The following is a 26,185-nucleotide window of genomic DNA, read 5'->3' on the forward strand; positions in this document are numbered from 1 at the left end:
CCCCCATCTTCACTCTCATAATGTGTCAGTTCTTGCACTCGGTGCAGCGCTGACGACGACACCCACAACAATCTGCTGCCTGGTTGTAAAAAGGCAGCTCGCCCTCCAACTCTCTCTCTCTCGCTCTTTCTCTGAATGCCTAACAAGCCTGGATTTGCTCGTAGCAGCACAGTGGCCAGACTAACACCGCCGCTAACGCACCGTTTTGGCAGCAGTACCCCCGGCTCATTCTCCGAGTCCCCGCTGAGATTCTGGATGTGCCCATATGGGAGTGGAGTCATGTCTGACACTTGCTGGTTGGGGGTAAAGGTTCCAGTCTGCTGTGGTTGCACACTGCTCCCAGACTGCTGATGGAGCAAAAGTTACCGCATCCGTAGCTGTTAAGATATGCTGTTGTTCAAGTCTAATTCATTTACGTTGCTTACTTTGTGTGGGTCATGTAGTTTTATTTGGGCTTTTGAGCACCAGGGAAGGCATTTTTTGTCTTTAATATGGTTGTAAAAAAACAAAACAACAAAGGTTGTAAAATGAAGCTGTTTGCGTAGAGTAAGTGTAGTGCTGCGTGCCTAGTTTTTGTTTTAAATGCCTGTTTACTCTCTCCTTGTTCTGTACAGCAGCACACATGGGTAATTCACTTATAGCCCAGTGCTGTGGAAGAGAACATTATAACAGTAAAATCCCTTTAGCACACAGGTCTAACTGCATTAGCTGCAAAACACCAGCTGATGTCCACAGACGGGGACTGGTTTCTGTTTTTCCCTTCATCTTTAAATTCTCTCTTTTGCTCACTGAAATGAACAGTTAGATTCAAGGAAGAGAAGCAAACTTGTGAAAACAGATTCTCCTTCATGACACATTTTTGAACGTTTCCTCAATTGGCCGATGTGTTTAATGTAGCAAAAAAGATTGAATAAAAGTTTTTTTAATGTCTCAGAACTAGACACACTGAGGTTTATCTGGTTTCCAAACCTTTAACCAATTATGATTGTTATTTAAGAATTATAATATAGGAAGAAAAAGAAACAAGATTAAGAATATTTTTGCAGGCTTTTATTGGTCATTATTTGTGCTAGGAGAAGAAGCAAATAGCATTGTGAAATAAACGATTGTAGAGTTTAGCATTTAGCAAAGTTAGCGTTATTTAAACATACTTTTCTGTTTGTATTCCCTGGGAAAAGTAGACCTTTAACTTTTAGTTTTAGAAATAGCTACCGCTTCTAATCTGTTTAAAAAAAACAATTAAAGCATTGCTTCATAGCACATCAGAGCTGTCAGTATTTTTGAATAAGTACCTTCTCCTAATCCCACTTGTGTTTTGCCATCCAGATGGATTAATTTTTTTTAAATTACTTCTTATGGTCTTTATAATTGTTTCCTTGTTTTGTATTGATTGTATTTTTTGTGTGTATTGACAAAAATGTTTGAAGTTGCCATTTTAACCTTGTTTATATGACTTTTGTTCATTTTTAGCGAGATAAATTGCTCATTGTTCCGGGACAGCAGATGGAAAATGGGCAATTACAAATGTGTTAATTAACATTCATTGCCCCCAAACAAATAAATTAAATATTTCTAAATCCAATATTTTTCATAGCAGAAAGGTTGAATATTAAAAAAAATGAAACTGTGACCTGGCTATGTTTTGAACGTTTCCTCAATTGGCCGATGTGTTTAATGTAGCAAAAAAGATTCAGAATATTTTTTGCAGGCTTTTATTGGTCATTATTTGTGCTAGGAGAAGAAGCAAATCATGTGCTTTAGCTATGATGGGTTCACAAAAACAGGGATTGTTGAGATTTCCACTAGCAGGTCTGAGGCTTTGACAGATTCTGGTCTGAGACCATAGGTGCTACTTTTTTCTAACATTTTTCAAATGATCTCTATTTTTCCAGATCCTGTTTTCCATCTAACGTTATGATACACACGTGTGGTGGAGAAAGCTCAATTGACACGACAACAGTGATGGGTTTTTTGTTCCGCACTGTGCTATTGTGGCCTGTGGATTGGTTTAACATATTAGTTTTAAAGAAACATAAGCCTCTTGTGGCCTGTACATTGCCTTTTTGTTTTCTTAGGCCAAAGTGGGTTATTGCTGTTGTGGGTAATCGTGTATTATAAATCTTTAAAGAGGTTGTAAGTCACTTGAAGTTGGCTGCGTGTACTCTTGTTAAGTAGCAGCAGTCTTACAGTGGCGTATGATCCTGTAATCACTACGGCAGTCTCTCCGCTCATTTTTCAAACCATAGGCGAAGACGGAGGAATAAAAGATAATCGTCCTGGTGCTGAATTGTTCTGTAGTTGCTCTGTTTTTATTGGAGCATAAAATCGAGGGAGATTCATCACGAGATGCACTCTGTTCGAGTCTCGTCCTGTCTCTGGAGACGGACTAATAGCAATAAAAGCTTGAGCTATCTGTATACGCTTGTGAGTTTGAGATGTTTTTAGAACATTCCTGTGATATTGGCTCACTTTTTGTGTGTTTTCTCCTTGAGTGCAGCCTCCTTTGCTCTGCATCTGCACACTTCTCTATGCAGCCTGATTCTAGAAACAACAACACTGTCTCTGTGGACGTGCACCGGATATTAGCCACCCCCCTGAGCTATCTTCCAGCCCCAGTTTTACCCCGTCTTTCCCCCCCTCACTAACTCGTTCATCCAGAGCCTCCTACAGACAGTCTCCTGATTTCTCCCCCCTCCCCTCCCTGTTACTCTCACTGCATCTAGCCAAGTGAAACATGGAAATTTAGCTCTACTGACAACACCTCTTTTATGACTCCAGACAGCAGGACCTAAACTCAGTTTAGAAATGGGCAGTAAAGGTCTGAGAATAGCACAAAGTGCCAGTAAATATGTTGACTACAAAGCTTGAGTTAGAAATGATAAAAACACAAAACAATTATACTTTTAACCGGCTAATTCAAACTGTTATGTTTTAAGTAGATTATTTATTAGCTGCAGTCACAGAAATAAATTGCATAACACGGCTGACTTTGGACACAGGCTTTATTGCGCCTGGTTGTACACACAAGCGATTACAAATGTCGCCGTTTCATGAGAACAAGCATTTCATATTTACCATGTAATTGGATTTCACTTTATTTTGTTTAACCTGAACCCGTACTGTCATTTGAAACAAAAATGTCAAAGCTTTCACTTTCAAAAGCCTTGTTTTTTCCCCTCTGAAAAAGCAGAGAGGCCCAGCTCCAGCGCAGTGTCCAAGGGGCCGCAGCGCACCCCTCGTCTCCCTGTCTTCTCCGCAGGCCGAACCGGCGGCAGAGCCGCAGTGTGATTGGCTCTGTGCTTCAGACTGTGTGATTCTCTGCAGCAGGGTAATGTCACCCTGGTTCACCATCACAGCTCATTCTGTACTTTTATTCTCCTCTGAGCCTTTAAACGGTTCATTAGTCTTTAACAAGACTGCAGAGCCCACTCCAAACTCCGCGTTAACCCCTCTGTGTCTGGCTCTGTCTTGGACTTTCAGCGCACACTTGGGGTCTCTTTCTGTCGTTCCAATGGTAATTTTTCAATTTTGGCTTCGGAGTTCAGATCAAATCGACTGAAGGTCTTTGGGATTCTGATCACTGCGGACTGTGACCAGCAGCAGCGGGGTCGGTAGTGTGGGGGTTGTTTTGGACCGAAGCCTTTCTCATGGACCCCCTCACTGAATAGAGAACATTGATGCTTCACTATCCTCACTAGCGTTCCCTCTTTCCCTCGGTTGTCATTCCTTGAATGAGCCTTTCAGGACTGCAGGCTTGCAGGCCTGGATACAAAACCTCCCTCTGCTTATTAAAACGCACAGAGCCCTGCGTACTTTAAAGCTTCCAGTCAGAAGTTACAGAATCAGCCAGGCTCATACTGTAGCAGAGATGCTCTGATTAGTTACTTCAGCCTGTAGGAGAGCTTCTGTGTCCATGTACTAGCTGCCTGAGTTTTACACATTTGTGTAGATTATGTTAATATTATTAAAACGTAAACGGATCAAACTTCAACCAGACAAGCTCATAATCATCTGTTTATCACTTGAAAACAATACAACCCACATTGTTGCCTTTTAAATGAAGGGTTTAATTGAATCTTTTTCTTTTTTTTATGGTGACTGAACTCAAGCCTACATTTATTTATTTCCAATTCAAACTTGTCATATGGGTCTTTCTGATTGTGCAGGCTTTTTATTTGTACATACATAAATAGTAAGGGCTTCGCTTAATTTTTTTGTTACAAATATTGCAGATAAATTGTAGAGAAATAATCAAATATAAAAATAAAATAACGTGTTTCTTTTTGTTTAGCTGGTTCCTGATTCAACTTTTTCCACTTTCAATACAATATTGATATTGGCATATTGGTCGATATCGTTATTGACCCAATATGATATTAGCATGAATCACACATACTTGCTTATTTTGCAGTGTGGATTGTTAGAGAATGCTTAATCAAGTGAAATTACTCAGAAAGCAATAGTGAACAACAAAACGTATTAGAACAACTGATCCGTTTATTGATGGGTCTCCATGCGAAATACAAAGCGCTGCTGGATAGAAATGCTGCTGCAGACTGAATGCTGGAGCAAAGTGTATCCATCTGTGTGCGTATAAGAAATCTTCTGATCAATGTAATCCGATACCTGGGTTTTGACTCTCCCACTGATTTCCGATACCAATATCGGATCATAGACATAAGACAGAAGAACAGCACTGAAAATGTCTTATAGACCTTGATGTCATGTGTGAATTAGAAAATAGGGTTCAACTAATACTTTAAAAAATTAAATGAGTACCGAGTTTAATGAAAGTAACATGGCAAAAGCTGCAATCTGCATGTATTCCATGGTAAAATCTGAGATTTCTGAACAGCTCTGCCCTCTGTACCAGGCAGAGGTTCAAAGCTCAGCCAGATGAAATTGAGCAGCTTCTTTCTCCGGTCAGTCTTCCTGTTATCTGTAAAGACTTGCTTTTGCTCGCTCTCTTGTAGCTTAAGTAAACTGCAGTCATATCTCCATTTAGTGGAACATATAGCTGCCTTTAAATTGCTCACATATCTGAGCTTCCTCTGGCTATATAAACCCCCTCACAGATGCCGACAGTCATTAACTTTGGCGATTTATTACTCTGTAACAGCACTGAGCAGTGAGAATTAGTAGCACTAAGTGTTCTGAAAAAAATATGATTCTTTAATCAAGCTAAAATTGATTTGTCAAATCTCTTTGCCATTTCAGGGAATGCCCCAGCTTCCCTGTGCCAAGGCGCTTTACAACTATGACGGCAAGGAACCGGGAGACCTCAAATTCAGCAAGGGCGACATCATCATCCTGCGCCGGCAAGTGGATGAGAACTGGTACCATGGCGAGATGGGTGGAGTCCACGGCTTCTTCCCCACTAACTTCGTCCAGGTCATCAAGCCTCTGCCGCAGCCGCCGCCTCAGTGCAAAGCTCTGTACGACTTTGAGCTGAAAGACAAAGAGGCCGACAAGGACTGCCTGCCCTTCTGTAAGGTGAGAACGCCGCAGACGTTCAGCAGCCGCTCTTCTGCCACATAGCCAGCGCAGTAAAACCAAAATACCTCTCATTACAGTGACGCTTCTGCCTTGTAGGCCTTCATTTTCTGGAGTTATGTGCGTGTCAGAACGTCAGGCTTTTTAAATGAAACACCCACAGCAACGGTTTGGATTTTCAGCCGGGCCTCTTGATGAGCAGCTGTAATTAGGCTGGAGAGAATGAATGGCGTACAGAGCGAGGCATCGCTTAACTACAGTAATTAAGCTGCTTTGTTTATCCAGCTGCTGGGTCATAAGTTGATTGTTTGGATTCTGTCATCAATTTATATGCCACACCAGCAACACCAGAAACAAGGTCGGCAAGTGTCTCATCTGATGGGCTGTTTTTAGTCGCAGGGTATGTTCTGTTTCACAAACCCCAAAAACTCCTCTCCTGCTCATTATTTCTGCTCTGAAGTTCACTCCCTAAGGTTGAGCAACGCTCTGCGCTAGATACCAACCCTTATTTACATTTTTTCCCTCTCTGTTGTGTTATTCTAGGATGATATCCTGACCGTGATCCGCAGAGTTGATGAAAACTGGGCCGAGGGAATGCTGGGAGATAAAATTGGAATTTTCCCCATCTCATACGTGGAGGTAAGGGTGTAACTTCATTCTTGTGATGAAACCTACAGCCAGATGTCTGGGATTTTGATCATGGTCTAATTTTATTCTTTTTTAGTTATTCATTTAAATCTACTTAAGTTTATTAAAACACAAGTGTTTTCTTTGTAAGGATCTTTTTCTCTAAGAAACGGTCAGTGTCTCACCTTGTTGGGGTCATTTCTTTTAACCTCTACGGCATTTTGTTCCTTTGTACTTAACTACTGTGTATGATTTTTTTTCCTTTGTATTTTTTAATTATGGTGGTAACTAGTAAAAGAAAAGTTCAAATCTCATGTATGAATCAATTTAAATGGATTTGACCAATGGATGCATCAATATGAAAATGTACTATTGCTGTTATGGCCAGTTGGTGATATTTACCGGCTTTTTATGTATCGTATATCATCACTTTACTAAAATAATGGTCCAAGTCATTTTTTTACCAAAAGGTTTTTCTTGTGCCCAATTCATCTTTTGACAAAAAAATGACTTGGGTCATTATTTTAGGAAGGTGACGATATATATTTCACTACCTTTTCGACAACAACCACACTTCTGACTTCACCACTCATTCTCTGCATTAAACTCCCCATAATCCTTTGCTACTTCACTCACTGTCACATGACTAAACAAAGACCACATAAAGCAACCCTCCAGAAATAAACTTCAACAAGATGGAAACAAATATCAGCTGTTAATATAGGTCTAGTTTTATTTATCGGACCAATACTGATATTTTAAAAAATGACTAATATCGGCTGATACTGATGTTGATGCCGATAATATCATGCGTCTTTATGTTAATCTCCCGTAATGTTGTGTTTCTCCCTGTTTCCGTCATTTGTTAGTCAGATTCCTCCTCATGATTGGGACTAAACATGGAACGCAGCTTTATTTGTTTATGTTTTAGTATGAAATGACCAAAACTACAGAGGCAGGAAACGCTGGTGCTTTGGTTTACTGGTCAGAAGCAATCTTGTCTATATACTCAGGAAAAATAAATACAAGCAAAATATGTTTAAAGTTATTTTAGCCTGGGAGTATTTTACAGTATAAATCACCTCCTCCTCTGGTTTCACTGTCATTGTATTCATTGTTAATATTGTGAGGGACAGAATTGAGAAATGGCTCATTTTGTATATTTTTAAACAATAAAACTTCAGCGTGAAGAAGGAATATTTAGGTCATTGCATTTTTCCTTTCCTCTGGGCCATTTGTTTTCGTCTGAAGTTGATTTATTGTATGATTTGGTACTTGTCTGCCTTTTAATGTCTTGACATTTCAGTTATTAACCCAGACAGACTCCCCACTCGATTGCTCTGAAACATTTTAGGGTTTCAGTCTTTTAAGTAAAAAGAGCTGCTTGGGGCAAGAGATGATGGCAAGTAGTTCAAGCACCCTGTGATTAACCAAAACTGCTGCTTTGATTTTTACCTTCGTCTTTCACTTGCACGTTACGTTGCCTAAAGAGTCTTGAAACCTGCAGTTTAGCAGCTGGCTGAGACCAATAAGCTTCCTTAAAATAAAGTTGGTCCTGCTTGTAGAAGCAGCAGTATTTCTGATAATATGTTGATAAAGTAGAAATTCAGACACCGTTAAGATGAAGGTCATTAATGCTTCATCAGAGATCCAACTTTTTCTGCACATTCACAGTTTTGGTAAATCTTTGACCTGCCAACTATGGCGTTACTTTAAGAGCTAAAATGTAAGAAAATATAGGCCAGTCAGCTGCAGGGTAGGGTCAGATTTCAAAACAATTTTTCTCTGTTAGTGATTTTCTCTTTGTTGCCCCCCTGCTTCTCATATTCTCCCATAGTTCAACTCTGCAGCCCGCCAGCTCATAGAGTTGGACAAGCCATCCGACTCCAGTGGAGAGTCCATTGAAGGGGCCTCCCTGGGACCCCAGAGCAACGGCGCCCAGCGGCCAGGGGAGAAGAAGAACACCAAGAAACGACATTCCTTCACTTCTCTTACCATGTCCCACAAACCCATGCTCGCTCCTCCGCCACAGCGCCACTCCATGGAGATTAGCGGCCCGGTCCTCATCAGCTCCAGCAACCCCACCGCAGCCGCCCGGATCGGAGAGATCAGTGGGGGGCTTTCCTGCAGCGCACCTTCACAGGTAGGATGGTCAGCAAGAGATGCATGGAGGAGGGGTTTTCCTGGATTTAGTTTGTTTCTGACTTGTTAGTTTGGGCAGTGAGTTCTCGTCTTCATAATTCTATTAAAGGGGCAGTATTGTGTAAAAATGTAAAAACGACTTTACATCATGTTACAGTATTATTGCCTCATCAAAAACACACCTGGAGTGTTGCCTTGCTTCTTTCATGCATGTTTGAGAAATCATTTAATCTCCCGTGGCAACCATTCAGCTGTGAAAAACGGATGGGCGAACTGAGAGCTAGCTCACAGAGCAGCCGTCTCTCCATAATTTCCCCACTCAGCTCCTTCAGACTAGCCAGCAGCAATTAGCAAACACCTGGTGGAACTGAGCATCTGCTGAGCTCATTATAGGAAGTACTTCTCAGTGCAACCCTGGTTAAATCATTGTTAAAGGGTTAATAGAGGAGCCATGTTGTGATGACTTCCTGGGAGTGGAGTTTTAGAAAGAGCAGGAGTTTCTTAAAGTGACGGAGGCCCAATTTCAAGACATTAACCTACAAAGCCGAATTTCCTGCATGTCATATTTTTAGAACAATTAAAGTTAACATAGTTCCTGGATTGGGCCATAAAATGCCTGGAAAATACATAATACAGCCTCTTTAATTTTGTTACTTTTTTATTGTTACTATTGGAGTGATTAGACAAAATAAAGTAGCGCCTGGCATCAGTCTGTTGGCATCCTGTGGGTGTGGTGTGTGTGTGTGTGTGTGTCAGTCTGTTTTGGCGCCAGCCACTAATCAGCTCCGTCTAAGCCAGTTCCTAACTAGTCAGCGTTTGAGATCCACCATCAGCCTTTAATGACGAGCCGAAAGCCAAGACCAGTCAATTACTTGTTAAGTCACCTGTGGGAGCATTTATCATACGGCTGGCACAGCAATCTATTTCTGTTTCCATGCAAAATATAAGTTAGAAAAAAGTGCAACTACTGCAAAGTACTACAGGAATTAACTTGTTTAATCTGTTTCTTCAGTTTTTCTCCTCAAAAAATATGGGAGTAATTTAATGTAGGAGATGATAAATGAGCACTTTTGTTTTGGTTCAGCATGTACTGTCTACTGGTGAGCTGATAGGAGAGACATGAATTCAGATCATAAGTTTTGTTTGTCTTATTTAGGTGTTTTTATCATTCTTTAATTGGCCAGTGATGCATATAGTTGGGACTTTAATGTATCTAACATTTGAATGGAGTGTAGTTAATGATATTTATCAGATAAAAAATTAAAAGTTTTGATTATTGGAGGAAAATAATTTGCTCTAATCAAATAATCAGTTTATAAACTATTTTTAATTTGGAGTTTTTGGTAGGTGCTTTGGCTTATAGCTTTGAGATTTTTTTGTTGAACTTTATTTTTTGAGGGAACAAAAAAATTGCTGCTTTGCATTTTTCTTTTTTTTCTAAATGTGATAGTTAAACTAATTGTATTATTTGGTGTATTCTCTCCATCCTAGACAACGTAACATTTTGGGGTTCACCTTGGATTTAACCTTTGGGATTTCTCACAGAATACAAAACTCTGACATTAACAGTGGTTTATTTTCTTAACTATTTTAATCTGGTTAAAACTGATGATCTGAACCAGTTCTGTAAACTCCAACAATATGGCCGTTATATAGGATCCAACATTCAAGCATTTATGCAAGACTCTCAATTTAGCTTCTCTTATTTTCCCAACCTTTTTTTTCCCCTCAAAGCTCCACTTTTCTGCTTTGAAGACAAACGTCACTTTCTCTCTCTTTGTACCAAGCAAACTATTATTGATTTTAGGAACTTAAAGTCATCCATATGCGGCTCGACTCATCCACAGAAATGACTCCAGTTTAGCCCCCAAGGTTTCCACACCAATCCTGACGTGAGAGCAGCTTAAAGCTGCTCTGTGGTTTCTACTTGCTGGCAGTTGAGTCTCGATTCGGTGCTTTAAGGCCAGAAAAACAGACGTGTCGAGATAAACAAAACAATTACTTTGATGTCGCTTTAAACTGCTGAAGTGGCTGAGCATAAAGCGCCCGGGAACTTTTTGCGAATAGACCTCCTTTAACATGCGCCATGAATTTATCATTTGTTTTTCCAGACAGAATCTCACTAGCGTTGTCGCCGCTTTGAGCATTTTCTCTTCTCTTACAGCATTATTTATATTCAACAATGACTGGCATTAAAAAAATAACACGGGTTTGGTTTGTGAATAATATGAAACACAGACGACGACTCTCTTGCCGCACGAATGTCCTACTTCCATCGACTTTGAGTTTTCAGTCAACTCGTTTTTTTTTTATTACTGTCTGTGTTTTTGTGTACTTTTTTCTCTGGAACATATTTGCTTTGATGCGTTTAGACTTTCTGCAAATCTCTGCAGCAAAACCTCCTACCGTTAAATGTTCCTGAGTTTTCTGTGAGACAGACACAGTGCTCCTCTGCAGCAAAGCCTCTTCTGAGGATGTTTTTCTGAGCATGTTGTTGTTTCTGTAGAGATGCACCGATCAATCATCCAATTATCCCTTGTTTGCCTCTGATTAGTGATCAGTGGGCCTATTATAAAACAGAAATAAATAAAAAAACATCCGTTTCATCTGTCATTTAGTGCATAAAAACTATAATCTGAATGGTTGTATCCATTAAATTTGATGCACTCAATTTTGAGTTCAATAAAAATTAGTGATGCATCGATGTGAAAATTTGGGCTGATAAGACACCTTGAAAAAAATTACCACTGCTGATTCACCTCTGCTTCAGTTAAACTACCCACAATCCTTTGCTGCAACACTTTCACTGTCAAATGACCAAACAAATGTCACATGACCAATCTCTTCCCCTAACTCTCCAGAAACAAATGCCAACAAGCTGGAAAAAAAATATCGGTTGTTAAAATCAGCTCAGTTTTATTCATCAAACCATTGACTAATACCAACCAATAACGATGTTCATGCCGATTTATCGTGCTCCTCTAATCAAAATCTGATCTAATCTAGTAACTTCTTCTTTTTTGCTTTGATTTGAAGCCACTATCTATACCTGCAATGCATTTGATTTCCTTAAAACAACAAATCAGAGCTGGTCAAAATGGTAATCAGCAGGCCAAGTTTCAAAGATAATCATAAATCCGTATTGGCCTCGAGAACCATGATTGGGGCATTTCTGATTTACTATGTATGAGAGTTTCAGCCATAAAGGCTTCCAGAGAACCTGTGTGTGGCTGTAAAGCGATCTTCTCCACTGACAACACAACAGATTTTTAAGCAGATGACTGTTTTAGGGGCCGGGGGGGATCACAAAACAAAGACTGTTCTGCCTCTACATGCCCAGTTCTTGCACCAAAGCGCATGTCTTTGGTGGAAAGACATGCATGCGCTTGTCGTCTTTCCACCAAAAAATAAACAAAACTAACAAAAAATAAAATAAAATAACAAAGATAAGCCCAAGATTCCCAGAAGATTCTAGAAATCTCAGTTTTCTAGGAGCCTTCATTTAACGAGCTGCTTCTCCGAGGCGCCTGCGAGCGCACGGTTGCGTCCCGCTCCCAGAGAGGCTCACCTTTAGGAGGCGGATGTGTCTGGATCAGCCAGCCATGGAGAGTCACCGAGCTACAGGGGCATATTGTGTGTCCCAACAGTGTTGCCTTGTTACCAGGACACCACAGTGACTCGGGTGGATGACCGACCGGGAAAGCCCCCCCTTCCTCTGCCCGCTAATAACATGCCCAATGAAATACCCTTGTGTGTGATCACCTGACTCCTTTCGACCAGTCGGACCGCGTGGCAAGCGTCGTGGTCAAAGCTCGGATACAAAGCCACATGTGTTCTGTGTTGCTCAGTGGTCATTTACACAATGTGACAGGAGAGGGATTTTTTTTTCTTATAATGAAATCCTGGCATACAGTGTAACTCTCCAAGTAATGAGACTGCGTTAATGGTCAGTGTATAATTGTATTGTATGTCTAATTAATCAGATAATTGGTTATAATAATGTGTTCACTGGAGGGTGTTCGGTTTCTTATTGGATGAGAGGAGCGTGTGTTAAATAGTCAACATTTCTCTTTGCTTTGACAGGTACATATTTGCACAACGGGACTAATAGTGACCCCACCCCCTAGCAGTCCGGTTACCACAGCAACGGTCTTCACGTTTCCTTCAGAGACGAGCTACACCTCCATCGCTTTGGTAGGTCGAACATGGACGAGCTGTTGATGCTTTACCAGTTCAGTAGATTCCCGCTTTGGAAGTTTCATAACCGTTTACGGGTCATTAAAAAAATCTGTCCATGTCTCTTAGTAGACATTTTCACATTTTGTCACTTTACAACCAGAGAGGTGAAGTTTTTTATTGGGATTTAATTTAACAGATCAACAGAGAAAGTAGTGCATGATTCCAGGTTTACAAATAAAAGTCTAAGGTTAAGGCTGGGCGACAAATCAATTTTATCCATGGATCAAATTTTCTGTTTTTGTAGATTTCATTTTTGGAAAATCTAGATTTTTTTTTTCTTTTCACCAATGCACTTTCTGGGTTTCCAGAGTGAGCAGCTAACATCTTGTTTGACAAGCGTGTTTTACAGCTTCTGTTTATTTTGACTTTGAATTCAGGTGAACTTGCACAACAAATAGATATTTTCTATTAGACAGCCAGATATTTTCTGTCTTTAGATTTTTATTTTAAATGGGGGGGAAAAAATCTATTTAAAATCAGAAATTAAATTTGGCATTAAAGAAAGAATTAGAGATTTTATTTAAGCCACATCACCCAGCCCTGTTTAAGGTGCAATTTGATGTCCTAAAATAAAATCCAATGCAACCAATTGCCCTCTCTTTCATCTCATTTGTAAATGGCGATTAACTGTTTCTAATTGGTTCCAGTTTTAAATGCAGTTGCCCTTTAAAGGTCTCAGAGCATGACACAACCAACCAAGACAAGGTGGTCAAAATGACAGACAGGGTGAGGAGATTATTCATTGGAGAAGCAGCCGAGAGTCTCGTGATCACTTTGGGGAAGAGTAGCATGAGAAAACAGTAAAAACCCCAATTTCAAACCTGTGGAAGAAACTTGGTGGTGGCAGCATGGTGATGTGGGAATGCTTTTTTTTTTTTTTTTTTGTGCAAGCCCAGTTCATGTTAGGGCTGTATGCAGAGGTAATCCTGTAAGAATACCCGAGTGCAAAGGAACGGAGACTTGGTTGGATTGATGGGTGACATGGACTTAGAATTTTATTGCAATATTTTGTGGTGCTATTGTGATAAAGATAAAAATTACGGTGAAAAACTGTTACATTTTTAGATCTCTTTGTTGCTGTGAGTGCATGTCACAGCATTCATAGTGGCAAAAACACAAATCCTGTTCTTGAAAAACATTCCCATTAGAAATGGGCTTCTTCAGGATGCCACTCACTTAAAGTGCAACTTATATCACCAAACCGCACACAATAATCTTTTTTTTTTTCATTTAACATAATTACATTTCCTGATGCTCTCGTGGAATATATCTGGTCTTGTGGAGCTTAATGTAATTTAAAAAGAGGAACAGGCAAAAATATCAGTCTGAAAAGGTGATAGAGACACAACCCTAAAGTCTTATAGGTTTAATTGAGTTTAATTGTGAATATAAACCCACACCACACTTCATTTCATTTTGCTAAAACATAAAAAAAAATATTGAAAACCATGTACGTTCTTTTTTTCTCACTTTACAATTATGCTCTACATTGTGTTGGTCTGACACATAAAATCCCTATAAAGCACATTAAACTTTGTGGTTGGAATGTAACAAAAAGCCAAAGGTTAATGGGTGTGAATACTTTACAAGGCACTGTAGATGGTCAACCGTGTAAAAATGACCATAAAAATGTGTTTTAAAAAGACAACAACAACTCTTTCCTAGAGATTTTTTGATAGTCCATAAAGCCTTAATAGTTTCATTAAAACGTCCTGCAGGCTGCTGAAAACAGCACGCACACTTCCTGTCTTTCCATGCGTCCGCTCTGGTATGCAGTTATTGAATGAGCAGGAATGTTGTACACAAAAGGTTGAGCTCTCCGCGTCACTTGGGAAACCTACATGATGTTTTTGTACACATGATTTCTCCAGCCTGCAGGCAACCTAATTACCTCAGCTCAAGCGTCGGCAGCGAACCGTGGAGCAGATCGACACTGGCGTGCACACGTAGACCCGCGTGCACACACCGCAGGGCTGTCTGAGCGCCACTCTCCTCCCCCAGCCTGTCATGGAAGCTATTACTCTGCTGCTCGCTGCTGCCAGTGTTCGACTCAGGGAACTTCTGAGTAGAAGAGCATCATTTCAGCTCACTTATTTTTGTGGGCGGGGGGTTTCAGTATTTGTTTTTATTCCATTTGCGGGAATTTCGTGTTTTCCTCGCAGTGTTTTAAACGTTCGCAGTCGAAGATCTTCTGAAGACCGTGAGTCCACTCGCGGGTTGGTTCTGGTGGTTGCTCTAAAGTGTGCTCACAGACATGTTTCTCATTTCATATGGTCCCAATTAAAACACTGCAGTGGGTTTAAGATCTAGCCATGTGGTCTCCTAGCAGCAAGGAAACAAGCAGAACAGGAGATTCTCCTTTCCAAGAGAGAGTCGGGAATAAGAGTGCGTGTCTGCCAGACCGGGCTCCCTTGGTGTGGGCAAACCCAAGGGAATAACCCAAGTGACCGATCGTCTTTCATTCTCTTTCTCTCATTGTTGCTAATAAACAAACTGGTTTCCCCGCTTATATAACTTTGTTATTGAGGTTGGTCTTACTTCTTGCTCTTGAGTTTGTGCGTCATAACGAGAGGAGATAAGTAATGAATTGTTGTGAAATTGTAATTGGACACTGATCCTGTCTAACCACTAATACGGTTTTCCTATTCTCTCTCACAGGATGCTCTTCCTCCACCGCCTCCTCCTCCTCCTCAGTCCCCGGTCAGCGGAGCGGCGTATTCCCTCGCTGCCGGACAGAGACCCTCCCCCAGCATAAGTGACCAAAGTGGCCGACAAAGACCTACAGTGTAAGTAAAATGGGAAAACAAACACTCCCAACACAGATTTTAAGGTCTCCATAAACATGCTGCGGATCGACGACGCCGGTTTGTGCTGCCGTGGTTCAGCCTGAACACACCGTCCTGATTGGTGGAGGGGAAATCTTTGTGTGACCTCCCTCCTCTCAGCTGTCGGTGTGGGCCTGCAGACGGCGCTTGTGTGCCGGTGAAAAGGTCAAAACCTGTCGCTGAAGGCTTCCAGGGTCCCTTAGGGAGATCCTTTCTCTCACCTTTGACTTTTGACCCGCTCACCTTTACCCTCATTACTCTCCCGAGTCAACCCACACACCTGATGAGTGTTTGCTCCTGTCATCCCAGCTTCTCCTGTGGTCATCTTTATCTCCCAGTGCATACATGTTGGTCAATGGGCATTTATGTATTTATATACCTTTAGCTTTTTCACATTTTTGTCCCACTACAGCCACAAATTTTAGTTTATTTTGTTAGAATTTTACATAGTATAGATTTTTATTTTCTGTCACTTCCTCCACATTTATGCACTGTTTGTGTTGATCTATCATGTAGTGAGCATCCTTAAAAAGTCTTAAATCCATGTATATAAAAATATGGCCACTACTAAATGCACCCTTGCTTGCTAACTAGCTAGCTAGCTTTATTGCGTTTATTATGGATAAGTGCACATTTCTCACCAGTTGGCAGGACGAGGTTTTGTGGAAATGCAGGTTTGAGTTGGTGAAACCTGCAGAAACCCTGATATAAAAACCCAATAAAATGCAATAAATGATTTCATGTTGCACATACTTTGCCCTGACCGCTGTTACAGCCCCGTTCTTGTGCTCCTGTAAGCGGACGGCCTGCAGCTTGTTTATCCTTTTCGTGTTGACTTCCTTCTGGGTCAGAGAGCGAAGTCTGTGCTGGAGGGGCTCGGCCGAGGTGCAGACAGCTGTCCAGCTGGGCTGTCAGGGAATCAAACGCACACAAACTTGCTTTTATTTCTGAGCGGTGTTGGGATTTTGCCAGCGCAGTTTTGAAAGCTGCGTTATCTGTTTGTTGTTTGATCCAGCTATGTGGCCATGTTCCCATACACCCCCCGAAAGGAAGATGAACTGGAGCTGAGGAAAGGAGAGATGTTTTTAGTGCTGGAACGCTGTCAGGACGGCTGGTTCAAGGGCACCTCGATGCACACTGGAAAGATTGGAGTCTTCCCTGGAAACTACATGAGCCCAGTCAGCAGGTTGGTCGCTGGGTCGGTGTCGGCATGTTGCACACTCACGCTTAGTTTTACAGCAGCATGTCTGCATAGTCATTCCTTAATATTAACTCCTGTTTTATTTAGAGGTTATTTATTTTTATACTTTTGTGTACTATATTGATCCATTTGCCGTGTAAGTTCCTGAACCACAGACCCATCCCATGTTTTAAAAAATTCCCATAAAAATGAACAGTTGAGTGGTTTGCGAATTCCTCTTTAGAAATGTGTAACTAGTTTATTTCCTTGAGTTTAAAATGTAAAACCTGTGATCTGTGCAGAAACCCAACTCGGTTTGCTATTAGTTCATCTTTTTAGAGCAGTAGAGTAGAGAGACTCTTATGAGAGCCAGTTTATTCATTTATTTAACACAAGATGTTTGCACATCCTTAAAAAGTCTTACATTTATGTATCTAACATTAAAGCCTTTAAATCTGTCAGAAAATATGCAAGTTGGCTTTAAATACGTTAATCACGAGTCTTAAATTTTGTTGTGGCAGAACTATTAAATCTTGTTTATTCTTTGTAGTTTATTTTTCTTGTGGGTTTTCTCTGTCAGTCAAAGGTTTGAGTCGCACACAGACATCCTCATTACGTTCTTCTACTTGAGGCTACCGCCAACTAGCTGCTAATAAACCCTTAATAGCCAGCTTGCTTTTTGCATCTATAATGGGTGAGCGAAACGTATTGCCAGCTGGCTTGTCTCTACTACTACATACAATTTGCAATTCTCTTTTGTACATTTCTGTCATGACAAAGGTCAGAAATTTAATTCATAATGGTCTTAAAAATGTCTTACATTTGAGTTGGTGAAACCTGCAGAAACCCTGTAATTATCTCCCTGTTTTCACCATTTTCTTTTACATTCTCCCCCATCAGGACGGCGTCTGGAAGTACCCAACCCAAAGTGCCCATGAGTCTGTGCACTCAGGCTGGCAGAGGAGTCACCATCGTCAGTCCTTCCTCTGCTCCCCTCGGGTCTATTGTTCCTGGGCCTGATTTCAACAAACCCCTCCCTGCGTGCTCCACAGCTGCGTCTGCCTGCTCCCCACCTGCAGCTGTAACATCAGCCCAGACGGCCACAGGCCAGCAGCCAAAGGTTCCCCTGCACGTCAACTCGCAGATGACTGTGAATCAGGCTCGCAACGCTGTCAGAACAGGTAAAGCGCACAGACGTTGCCTAAAGCTGTGAATGAGAATCTCCATCTCATGCCGTTTCTGTGGTCTTTGCAGCTGCATGTCACAGTCAGGACAGACCCACGGCTGCAGTGACGCCCATCCAGTCTGTGACTTACCTCCCACACGCAGCCATTTGCCCCCAGTCCTCCACCAATCCCGCTCAAGGCTGTAGCCGGGTGGGGGTGGCGATGGGCTGCGCCGCTGCTTCTCTGACCCCACCCAACGTGAGCGCAGCGTCTCTGGACGGCGACACTTTGAGACCCGTTCCTGTCGGGAGTAACTCTGCCCTCAGTCCCTCGTCTAACTCAGCTCTTGCCTGCAGACTGGACAAGGATGTGAAGGTAGGACTGTTTCCCCTTTCTTTCTGTGGAACAGAGGAGGTTGAGTTTCCTGCGTCTTGTGCACACACTGTGTTTCTAAGTTGATCGTTCACAGAGGATGTGGCTGTCCGATCAGCTGTTTGTGAGCTTTGCCAACACCCCCAGGCGCAGAGCTTGTCAAGACAGATACTGTCTTATTGGATCGTTGAGGCCTTCTCCCCTGCTTATAGGAGCATCAGTCTCCCACTGCCTCAGGCTGAGAACTAGCTCTAGCTGGAGTGTAGCAGCCTCATTGACATCATTCAAAATGGACTTGTGCTCTGCTGCTTCTTGATCTTCACTCCACGCTTTTGTCAGGTTTTATCACCTGGATGGAGAACTTGGGCTCAGTGAAGAGTGCCTGACAAACCGTGTTGTTTGCCTAAAGCCGTGATTAAAGGTGTGTTCTGCCAGGATACCCATCTCATACAGCATGTGTACGTCGTTCCTCTCCTCCAGGGAACTGCAGTTGTGTGCTTAAGATTATATTACATGACAGACTAAGGTTGAAGCCTTGAAAGGAGAAAAAGACCCGCAGTATGTCTTACTGCCTCCCTGTTTTCTGCTGAAGTTGGATGATATGCCCCCAGTGTTGATTTGAATTGAACGTTTTATGAAATGGCCGAATTGACAAATGTACGATATGGTGAAGGAGACCATTACATTATAAAATATTTCATTTAGCCTTGAATACATTTGTCACAAGTCTAAATTGTAGTTCATTTTTCTTGTGAGACTTTTCTGTCTGGAAAAATTTTGAGTCTGATGCAGAAATCTTCATTATGTATCTTGAGTTGGTTGAGGCTAGCGCTAACTAGCTGCTAATAAATCCTAATACATCTGCGCCTGGAATTGTTTGCGAAGCTAGCTTTTTTGCAGCCATCATGGGTAAATGTAAATTATTGCCAGCTGACTGAACCATCTACGTTTTCGCCACTGGCAGTCTTCTGTTTCCTGTGCATGCTGTTGTGATATAGGTCTGAAATTTTATCCACAGTGGCCTTAAAAAGTCTTAAATTTGAGTTGGTGAAACTCTGCATCAGCTGTGGAGGACTAGCTGTCTGTAGCTGCAGCCTGAATGAATTTGTTTTAGATAGACTAACTTTGAGCGTTCTTCAATCTGTAACAACTTTTGGCAAAATGGTTTGATTAGTTGGACCTGGAGTTACTCGTACAAACTGACCAGAGAAACACCAGCTGGTAGGTTACCAGGCAACAGCGATATCATGGCTATTGCTGCAATAGGATATGACAAAATCATTCTCAACAGTGCTCGTTTTTGTCAATAAAACGAGTCTCTTGAAGGATATAAAGGCATGTGAATGATTTTAAGATCTGTTAATTTCTACCATCTAATTGTTGCAGAGAGAAAAGAAGAGTCTTCTGAAGCTGTTGTCCTCCAACAAGAAGAAGTCTCGTCCTTCGCCCCCGTCCTCTCCCACCCTTGAAGCCGAACAGGCTGCGGCTGGAGAGGTGCTGCACGGCGCGGTGGGTCCCGACACCTCCCCTCCCTCGACCTCAGCCAGCTGCCTCGAGCCCGAACCTGCTGCCGTTGCTTTGTCATCATCCTCGTCCTCCTCCATGCCGGAGTCGTCCCATCGGAGGACCGGCCCTCTCGACGGATGCGCCCCCATCGCTCCGCCCCCTCGGCAGCCCTGCTCCTCTCTTCTGTCACAGCAACATGACGCACGTCCTATCATATGCGAGAGGTACTGATGTGAAAGTTTCGCCGTATTGTCCCGTCTGTCCCAGATTCAGAAGGTGCAACGTTACACAAGGACGGCTCGGCTGTCTTTGAAGCTGTGCATTGGAGTGTCTGACTGTGCCTCTGGCTGTCCTCCCCAGGTACAGGGTGGTGGTGTCGTATCCCCCGCAGAGCGAGGCCGAGCTGGAACTGAAGGAGGGAGACATTGTGTTTGTTCACAGGAAGAGGGAGGACGGCTGGTTCAAAGGCACGCTGCAGAGGAACGGCAGGACCGGCCTGTTCCCTGGCAGCTTTGTGGACAGCATCTAACCAGAGACGCTTTGGCTCGGCGTGAACGCTGCTGAGAGAACCGCCCCAACAACACTTGAAGTTAAAATCACTCGGAGCTGGGGGAGAGAAATACATTTTGTTTTCATAAAAAAGCACAGTGGACGGAGTTAGGTGGAGAAAATAGCACACTACTCATAAACCTGTTCTGTTTTTTTCTTGGTTATTTATATATTTGTAACAACTCAGCTGTAAAATAGGTGCCTTGTACTGTTCCTCACTTTATCGTACATAAGGACACAACCGTAGCCGGTTCTGAAAAGACCCATATGAAATATTCATCCGATTGTTTCACTTTTTAACTTATTTCATGTTGACGTTTTATGAAGCTACACATCGAGAGATTGAAGGGATAGTTCTGGAGTTGTAAAGTTACGAGCAGTAAACATCTTACAGTACATGCAGTGATTAACTCCTTTAGGTGTCTTCAGTCAGGATAAATCCAGATTAGCTGAAGTCCAACAGGGCCAAAAACCAAAGTAGATTTAAAACGACTGGTCTCAAAACAAAAAAGCAGCTTTTATGAACTCCTCTAATTTATTTTTTTTGCAAGGACTTTTAAGCTGTTGTCACATTTAAATCAGCCGATTATTTCCACTAAATCCAGTGACTATTTATTCAAGAAATGGAAGCAGAAGGTGCTGTGCCAGTGACAGTGTTCCTGTGTGAAACAGGAAAGTAACTAGTGACGTATTTCTGCTCTTATATAAAAGTAAAGCAGTGTAAAAAGCAAACATAGTCCAGCTGCAAGTGGACACTATTTTATTGGGGTGTTTTTTTTTTAACGCTACAGAACTTTTCTATAAAGTAGTCACTCTGACGTGGCGACCGACCCACTGCCTCAGTTTCCTGTGTAATTAACCAACGGAAGACGGTTTGCAGAAAAAACTAAAATGTTACAGTGCTGTTTAAATTGGAGTTATTTTAACACTAAGAAGTCCGTTTTGGTCTTGGACTAGCCGTTGGCTTCAGCCTCCAGGATCAGTTATTGTGGATTTATACTTAATGAAGATGCTAACAGAGTTAGCTTCCACCTGTAAGATGTTATCTGTCAAAAAAGCTTGTTAATCATAGTTTTCTTATAGATGTTAAAATTTCAAAATGGTTTCTGTTATGTTTCAGTTCTGGATACATTTAGAACAAAATTAAAATAATAAAATAATCGGAAAAAAAATGCAAAAAAAACCAGGTACTCTGTTCAGTAGACCTGGAAAACCCCTGAACTATCCCTTTAAGTAGTGCACACACCTCATGTCATAGCCGGCCCTGTTCATAGAGCTTCTTCTGTTGGCCTGCTGGTCAAGGTTTTATCATTGTTTCAAGCTATCAGCAGGGAGACGGAGCTGACCGGAACAAACGAGGCGCTGCACCGCAAGAAAAACAACAACAAAACCGAGTCCTCCCCTGCTCCCATTACCTGAACAAGAGGAGTAGTAGTGAGATCTGCTGTATTGCACATGTGAATCCTCAAAGCTCAAATTTGTGAATGCTGCACATGACTAAATATTTCTGTGCCATTGGGCAGATTCTTTTTATTTTCATTTTTTTATTTCTATGACTATTTTTTGTCCTTTCCTGAGGTGTGGTGGAGGTTGCTGTTTGAGACTTTTACCTTCAAAGATCAAAATATTTGCATGTCGTTAGTAAAGCCACCGCCTGGACGGAAGGTGAGGATGTAAACGTCTTAAAAATTGACACTCCAGATGAACTTTTTTTGCAGTCGAAAGTAGTTTTTGTACGTTTTGGCTAATATATTCACTGACCAGAGTAGCTGCTCTCCTGACCCCCCGACAGTAGCCGGACCCAGACAGAGCTCTGCATCACTAGAGCCACATTACATTTCAGAAACAAAGCGGATTGTTTTTGTATATTTATCTCTGCGAGGCATTTCAGAGGCCGACACCTGCTGCTGGTAGAGCTTACAACTGACCCGACACAGTAACCCTTCACTGGGATTTCTGTTTTTAAACACTAATAACTCTTTCCTAATGTGACTTGTGGCAATAAAGCACACTGCTGACCGAAGCGCAGACTGTTTGCCTAAAGTAGCACGACGTATCACTCCACAGGAAGAGGCGTGTTGTGCGATTCTGTGGAATCTCAGATTTTTATCGAAATCAATCACTTTGAGCCCTTTATTTAATTTTTTATTTTTATTTTTTTCGTTTTAAATGTGATACAGACTTGAATTTCTTTTAATATGTTGTGATTTGAGGGGCTTGTCACATTTGTGGCTCGTTGAGCATAAAATGAAATTAGCTGGGTTAGACTGACTACTGTGCTGCAGCAGGAGGAAACATTTCTCTAAAATCATTATCAAGTACATGCAGTCCTTCACGTTATCGTAGACCGACCGACACAGTTAGTGCAATTTGACCTGTTCACATCGTCTGAAGCCAGTTCAGATTTTAACGTTGACTTGTGCCAACTCTGGCTTTTAGAATCGGGACCCAGAATTTCAAGCACACGTTTTCAATGTTTGTTTTCTTTTGTCTTATTTTGCCTTTCATTGTTCTTTAAGGGGGACCACTGTGTGACTGACTGCTGGAATATGTTATAATTTGTCTGATATGTGGAGAACGATGGTACACGTCACTGTCCAGGTCTTTTTTTTTTTTGTCCTTTTTAAGTAGAATGAATCTGATGTCTTGGCAATCACACCAACCTCAGACTATTTGCTCAAACCTCTCCTCTCATTTCACCAGTTAGCCTTTCATCTTTACCCAAAAAGGCACAAACCTCTACTGACACTGTCACGGCATTGCTAATTTCACCAACACCTGTTTGTGTTCTCATGCATATGCTGCACAGTTTGCAAACATGAAGTGCTTCTTGAAGTGACTTTCAAGTCTGTTCATTCGTTTCTGAGCATCAGCAAACAATGTTTGCCTCATCCAGTCTAACATGTTGTCTATATGCCAAGGTGACTTACTTGATTTTTTTTTTTTTTGTCTTAATTTGTCTGTTTTATGCCTAAAACTAGTAAAACTGAAATCTAATTATTTGGCACATCATGTCTGTTATGTGAAAATGAAAAAAATATTCTGAAGCATTTGAGGGAATCACATATTTTGTAAAAACAAAAAATCTATAACAATAAAATCAAACTGTTTCCGTATTTTGTTGAGGTTTTCTGTTTTTCATGCTGGTCAAATTAGGAGTACAGATGTACAGAAGTGTTGATAAACAGCAGAGCAGCATCTCCTGCAATAACCAGAGGCTCTTGTGAAGAAGGTTTAAAAAAAGATTCCTTTTCTTTGATCTTTTTTTTTTTTTTTTTTTTTAGGTATTTGGTCGGATTGAGATGACTCTGGATAAATGTTGATTTTGTGTGAACCATTTCAAGGTTATTTGTGTATTTATGTCTTTGAATCCTTATCCTGCTAAAAGTGAATTCCCCTCTTCAGTTTCTAACGGAGGCCACCAGATTATTTAATCCTCAGGGTCTTTGCTGGCCCACAGCATCACAGATCCACCGATGTATTTAACGGTGAGTACGGAGTGCTTTTCCACTCATCCATCCCTTGTTTTAGACCAAATCCACCGAGAGGCTTCGTTGCCAAAACGCTCCATCTTGAGGTCGTATTAAAAGAGTATTTCAAAACCAATTTTCTTGCAGATATGTCCAAAGTTTCTGTTGATTTTATTTTATATATATGTCCAATCCTCATCAAGTTTCAACTCAATGCACATTACAAGACAAAATAATCCATTTTATAAATATAAAGAGACGCAACTCAATCCTATCATATGTACAAAGTTAAAATTTGGTTACATTCCAAATCAGTCCTAGTTATAATCCAATTATAAATTTCAGTTTGAGGTCGTTTCTCTAATTACACTTTAAAAAAAAAATCTTTCTAAACCAGTGGAGCCAATGAGTGGAAGCAGCTGTATTTTTTTTACATCCATGTTAAGGTTCTGCTCTGTATGCACGCAGCAGCAGCAGCAGCTCTGGTTTTTCCTCAGAGGACACAGTTGGAGTGAGTTTGGGTCCATGCGGTCATTGTTTCCACAAAGAGCCTCTCAGACAGAGGTGAGCTTCGGCTGGGAAACACTGACAGGAGCCGACATGCACCCACAGAGGTCATCGTGTTGCACTCAGTCCCCTGCAGTGGTCGGGTTACCATGGAAATAGGTTATTCTGATATGCGAGCTCAAGACTGTGTGCACTTGGCAGCAGAAATAAGAACAAGAGCATATAATCGAGATAGATTCTAACTTCAGGATGCATTTGCATAATTTTCTGTTCCATTTGGTGTGTGCATGGAGGGTTGGGATGTGTTTAAAAATAGAAGTCACGGTACAGTAGGTGGTTCAAAAATAGCGTTTGAGGACTGAATGTAGTTCAGGAGCTCGGCTTCAGGTTGTTCCTGTCCATATTTTGTTTGTGACGGACGAGCAGACGGTACATTTTCTCTCAGGACTGCAACTTCTTCTGGAAAACACTTTCAGAAAATCAATGAAAACTTTTTTTGTTTTTTTCCTAGAAGTGTTTGTGCGTTAGAAAAGTACACAGCTCTGCTGGCAAGGATCACTGGATCACCAAGGTGTGACAGAGAGGAGTAATGTGTTCGGGAGGTGATCTGAATACAAATCCGATCTGGCTCTGCAGCTAGACTACAGTCAGGAACACCGTGTTAAGGAGCTGGGACGTTTAAAGCACACGCCGATTTCTGCTGCAGAGAGGATATGATTCACAGGACCCCGGGGGGCCAGAGGTGTGCTACATGTGAATGTTGTTTAACTTCAGCAGATAAATCTTGCAGAGAGGCAGTGTGATGCTCAGGTGTGGGACAAGGCCACCCATTCCTGCCATTACTCATTTTTCTGCATTGCAGGTTGTGGTCTTATGTTTTTTTTTTCTCCTCCTATGATGAGCATTTTTTATGGCATTGCACTTTTAAAGACTGAAATGTTTCTTTGCACTAAATATCTTAAGTGCAGAGAGTCTGTTCACATTGACTTAAGTCTTGCAACAGATTCTCAATAGTATTTTGTTCTGGACTTGGACTAGGCCACTTTAGCACAAATGTTTACTTTTGTCTTGATCATTCCATTGCAGCTGTCGATGTGAGTTTGAAGTTGTTGACCTGCTGGTGCCCCCCCGAAAATATTACTTGAAACAATCTTGTGGAGGAAAGCGAAACTTTCAGCCGGTGTCTGTTTTCAGTGGATCCACAGCGCCCTCTGTTGGCTGGTGCTTAGCAACGCATATATAGGCTCGGAAACATGGCGGCGTCTGTGTATTCAGAATCCTGCTAGTCTCGCTTTACTAAGCCAGTCAAGGCAACTGAGGTTTAACAGAACGAAATAAGGTAAGAACCAGCTGTTTGTGTAACGTGTACTTCATCTCACAGAGATGAAGTGTGTAAATTATAAATGACAGTTGTTGCATTGGGCCGGAAACATTTATAATCCTAGGCTACTTTGCTGTTTTTAGTTTTCCCTCCAACTGTTCGGGTGGGACTGCGTCCTCCCCACCAGGGTCATGTCCAGGCTGGCGGTGGTCTGCGGAGGCTCCAGGGGGATTGGGGAGGCTGTGGCCCGCCTGCTGGCAGAGAGGGGCTGCCGGGTAGCAGTGGTGTCCAGGAACCAGGAGGCAGCCGAGGCTGCTGTGGCTGCCCTACACGGAGGTGCTGTAATTCATGAACATGTTATCGGGATGAAGAACTTTGCTTTCATTTGCGAAGGGGGCAAAGGCGCATTGGCGGTTTCTGCATGAAAAGAGACCTGGGCGATTCTCCCCCCCCCCCCCCCACCATTACAAGTCCTCCCATGTCTACTTCTCTGGCACTTAAAGATAGATAGACACCTTTGTGTTTATCTGAATTATACCTGAAGTGAATGGACAGAAACAGGACAGATTTCGAGTTGATTCTTTGTGCTGCCGTTCGCTGTACAGTTTCCCTTCATACTTACTGGTCTAAAGAGTTTAAACGGAAAAGTTGCAGTTTGTTCATTTGGTTAAGAATAGATTGTAACAATGCATCGGCTTGCTCACTCACAAATGTGTGTGTGTGTGTGTGTGTGTGTGTGTGTGTGCGTGTGTGTGTGTGCGTGTGTGTGCGTGTGTGTGTGTGTGTGT

At 41.8% G+C, this 26,185-nt stretch overlaps 2 protein-coding genes across 2 annotated transcripts in view; both read left to right on the top strand.

Moving 5' to 3' along the window:
• sh3rf1 (SH3 domain containing ring finger 1) overlaps positions 1 to 22,347 on the top strand; it is a 42,485-nt gene extending 20,138 nt beyond the window's left edge. The window contains exons 3-12 of the mRNA XM_008407514.2: positions 5,218 to 5,493; positions 6,037 to 6,132; positions 7,958 to 8,263; positions 12,346 to 12,456; positions 15,160 to 15,287; positions 16,342 to 16,512; positions 17,407 to 17,687; positions 17,761 to 18,047; positions 19,431 to 19,774; positions 19,911 to 22,347. Of these exons, the coding sequence (XP_008405736.1) occupies positions 5,218 to 5,493; positions 6,037 to 6,132; positions 7,958 to 8,263; positions 12,346 to 12,456; positions 15,160 to 15,287; positions 16,342 to 16,512; positions 17,407 to 17,687; positions 17,761 to 18,047; positions 19,431 to 19,774; positions 19,911 to 20,079 (2,169 nt within the window). The 3' untranslated portion in view covers positions 20,080 to 22,347. The remainder of the gene's footprint in view (positions 1 to 5,217; positions 5,494 to 6,036; positions 6,133 to 7,957; positions 8,264 to 12,345; positions 12,457 to 15,159; positions 15,288 to 16,341; positions 16,513 to 17,406; positions 17,688 to 17,760; positions 18,048 to 19,430; positions 19,775 to 19,910) is intronic.
• Positions 22,348 to 25,210: 2,863 nt separating this feature from the next.
• Positions 25,211 to 26,185, top strand: part of cbr4 (carbonyl reductase 4) — a 3,746-nt gene continuing 2,771 nt past the window's right edge. The window contains exons 1-2 of the mRNA XM_008407513.2: positions 25,211 to 25,415; positions 25,541 to 25,733. Coding sequence (XP_008405735.1) covers positions 25,589 to 25,733 — 145 coding nt within the window. The 5' untranslated portion in view covers positions 25,211 to 25,415; positions 25,541 to 25,588. The remainder of the gene's footprint in view (positions 25,416 to 25,540; positions 25,734 to 26,185) is intronic.

Source organism: Poecilia reticulata, linkage group LG4, assembly GCF_000633615.1.
Source record: "Poecilia reticulata strain Guanapo linkage group LG4, Guppy_female_1.0+MT, whole genome shotgun sequence".
NCBI lineage: Eukaryota > Metazoa > Chordata > Actinopteri > Cyprinodontiformes > Poeciliidae > Poecilia > Poecilia reticulata.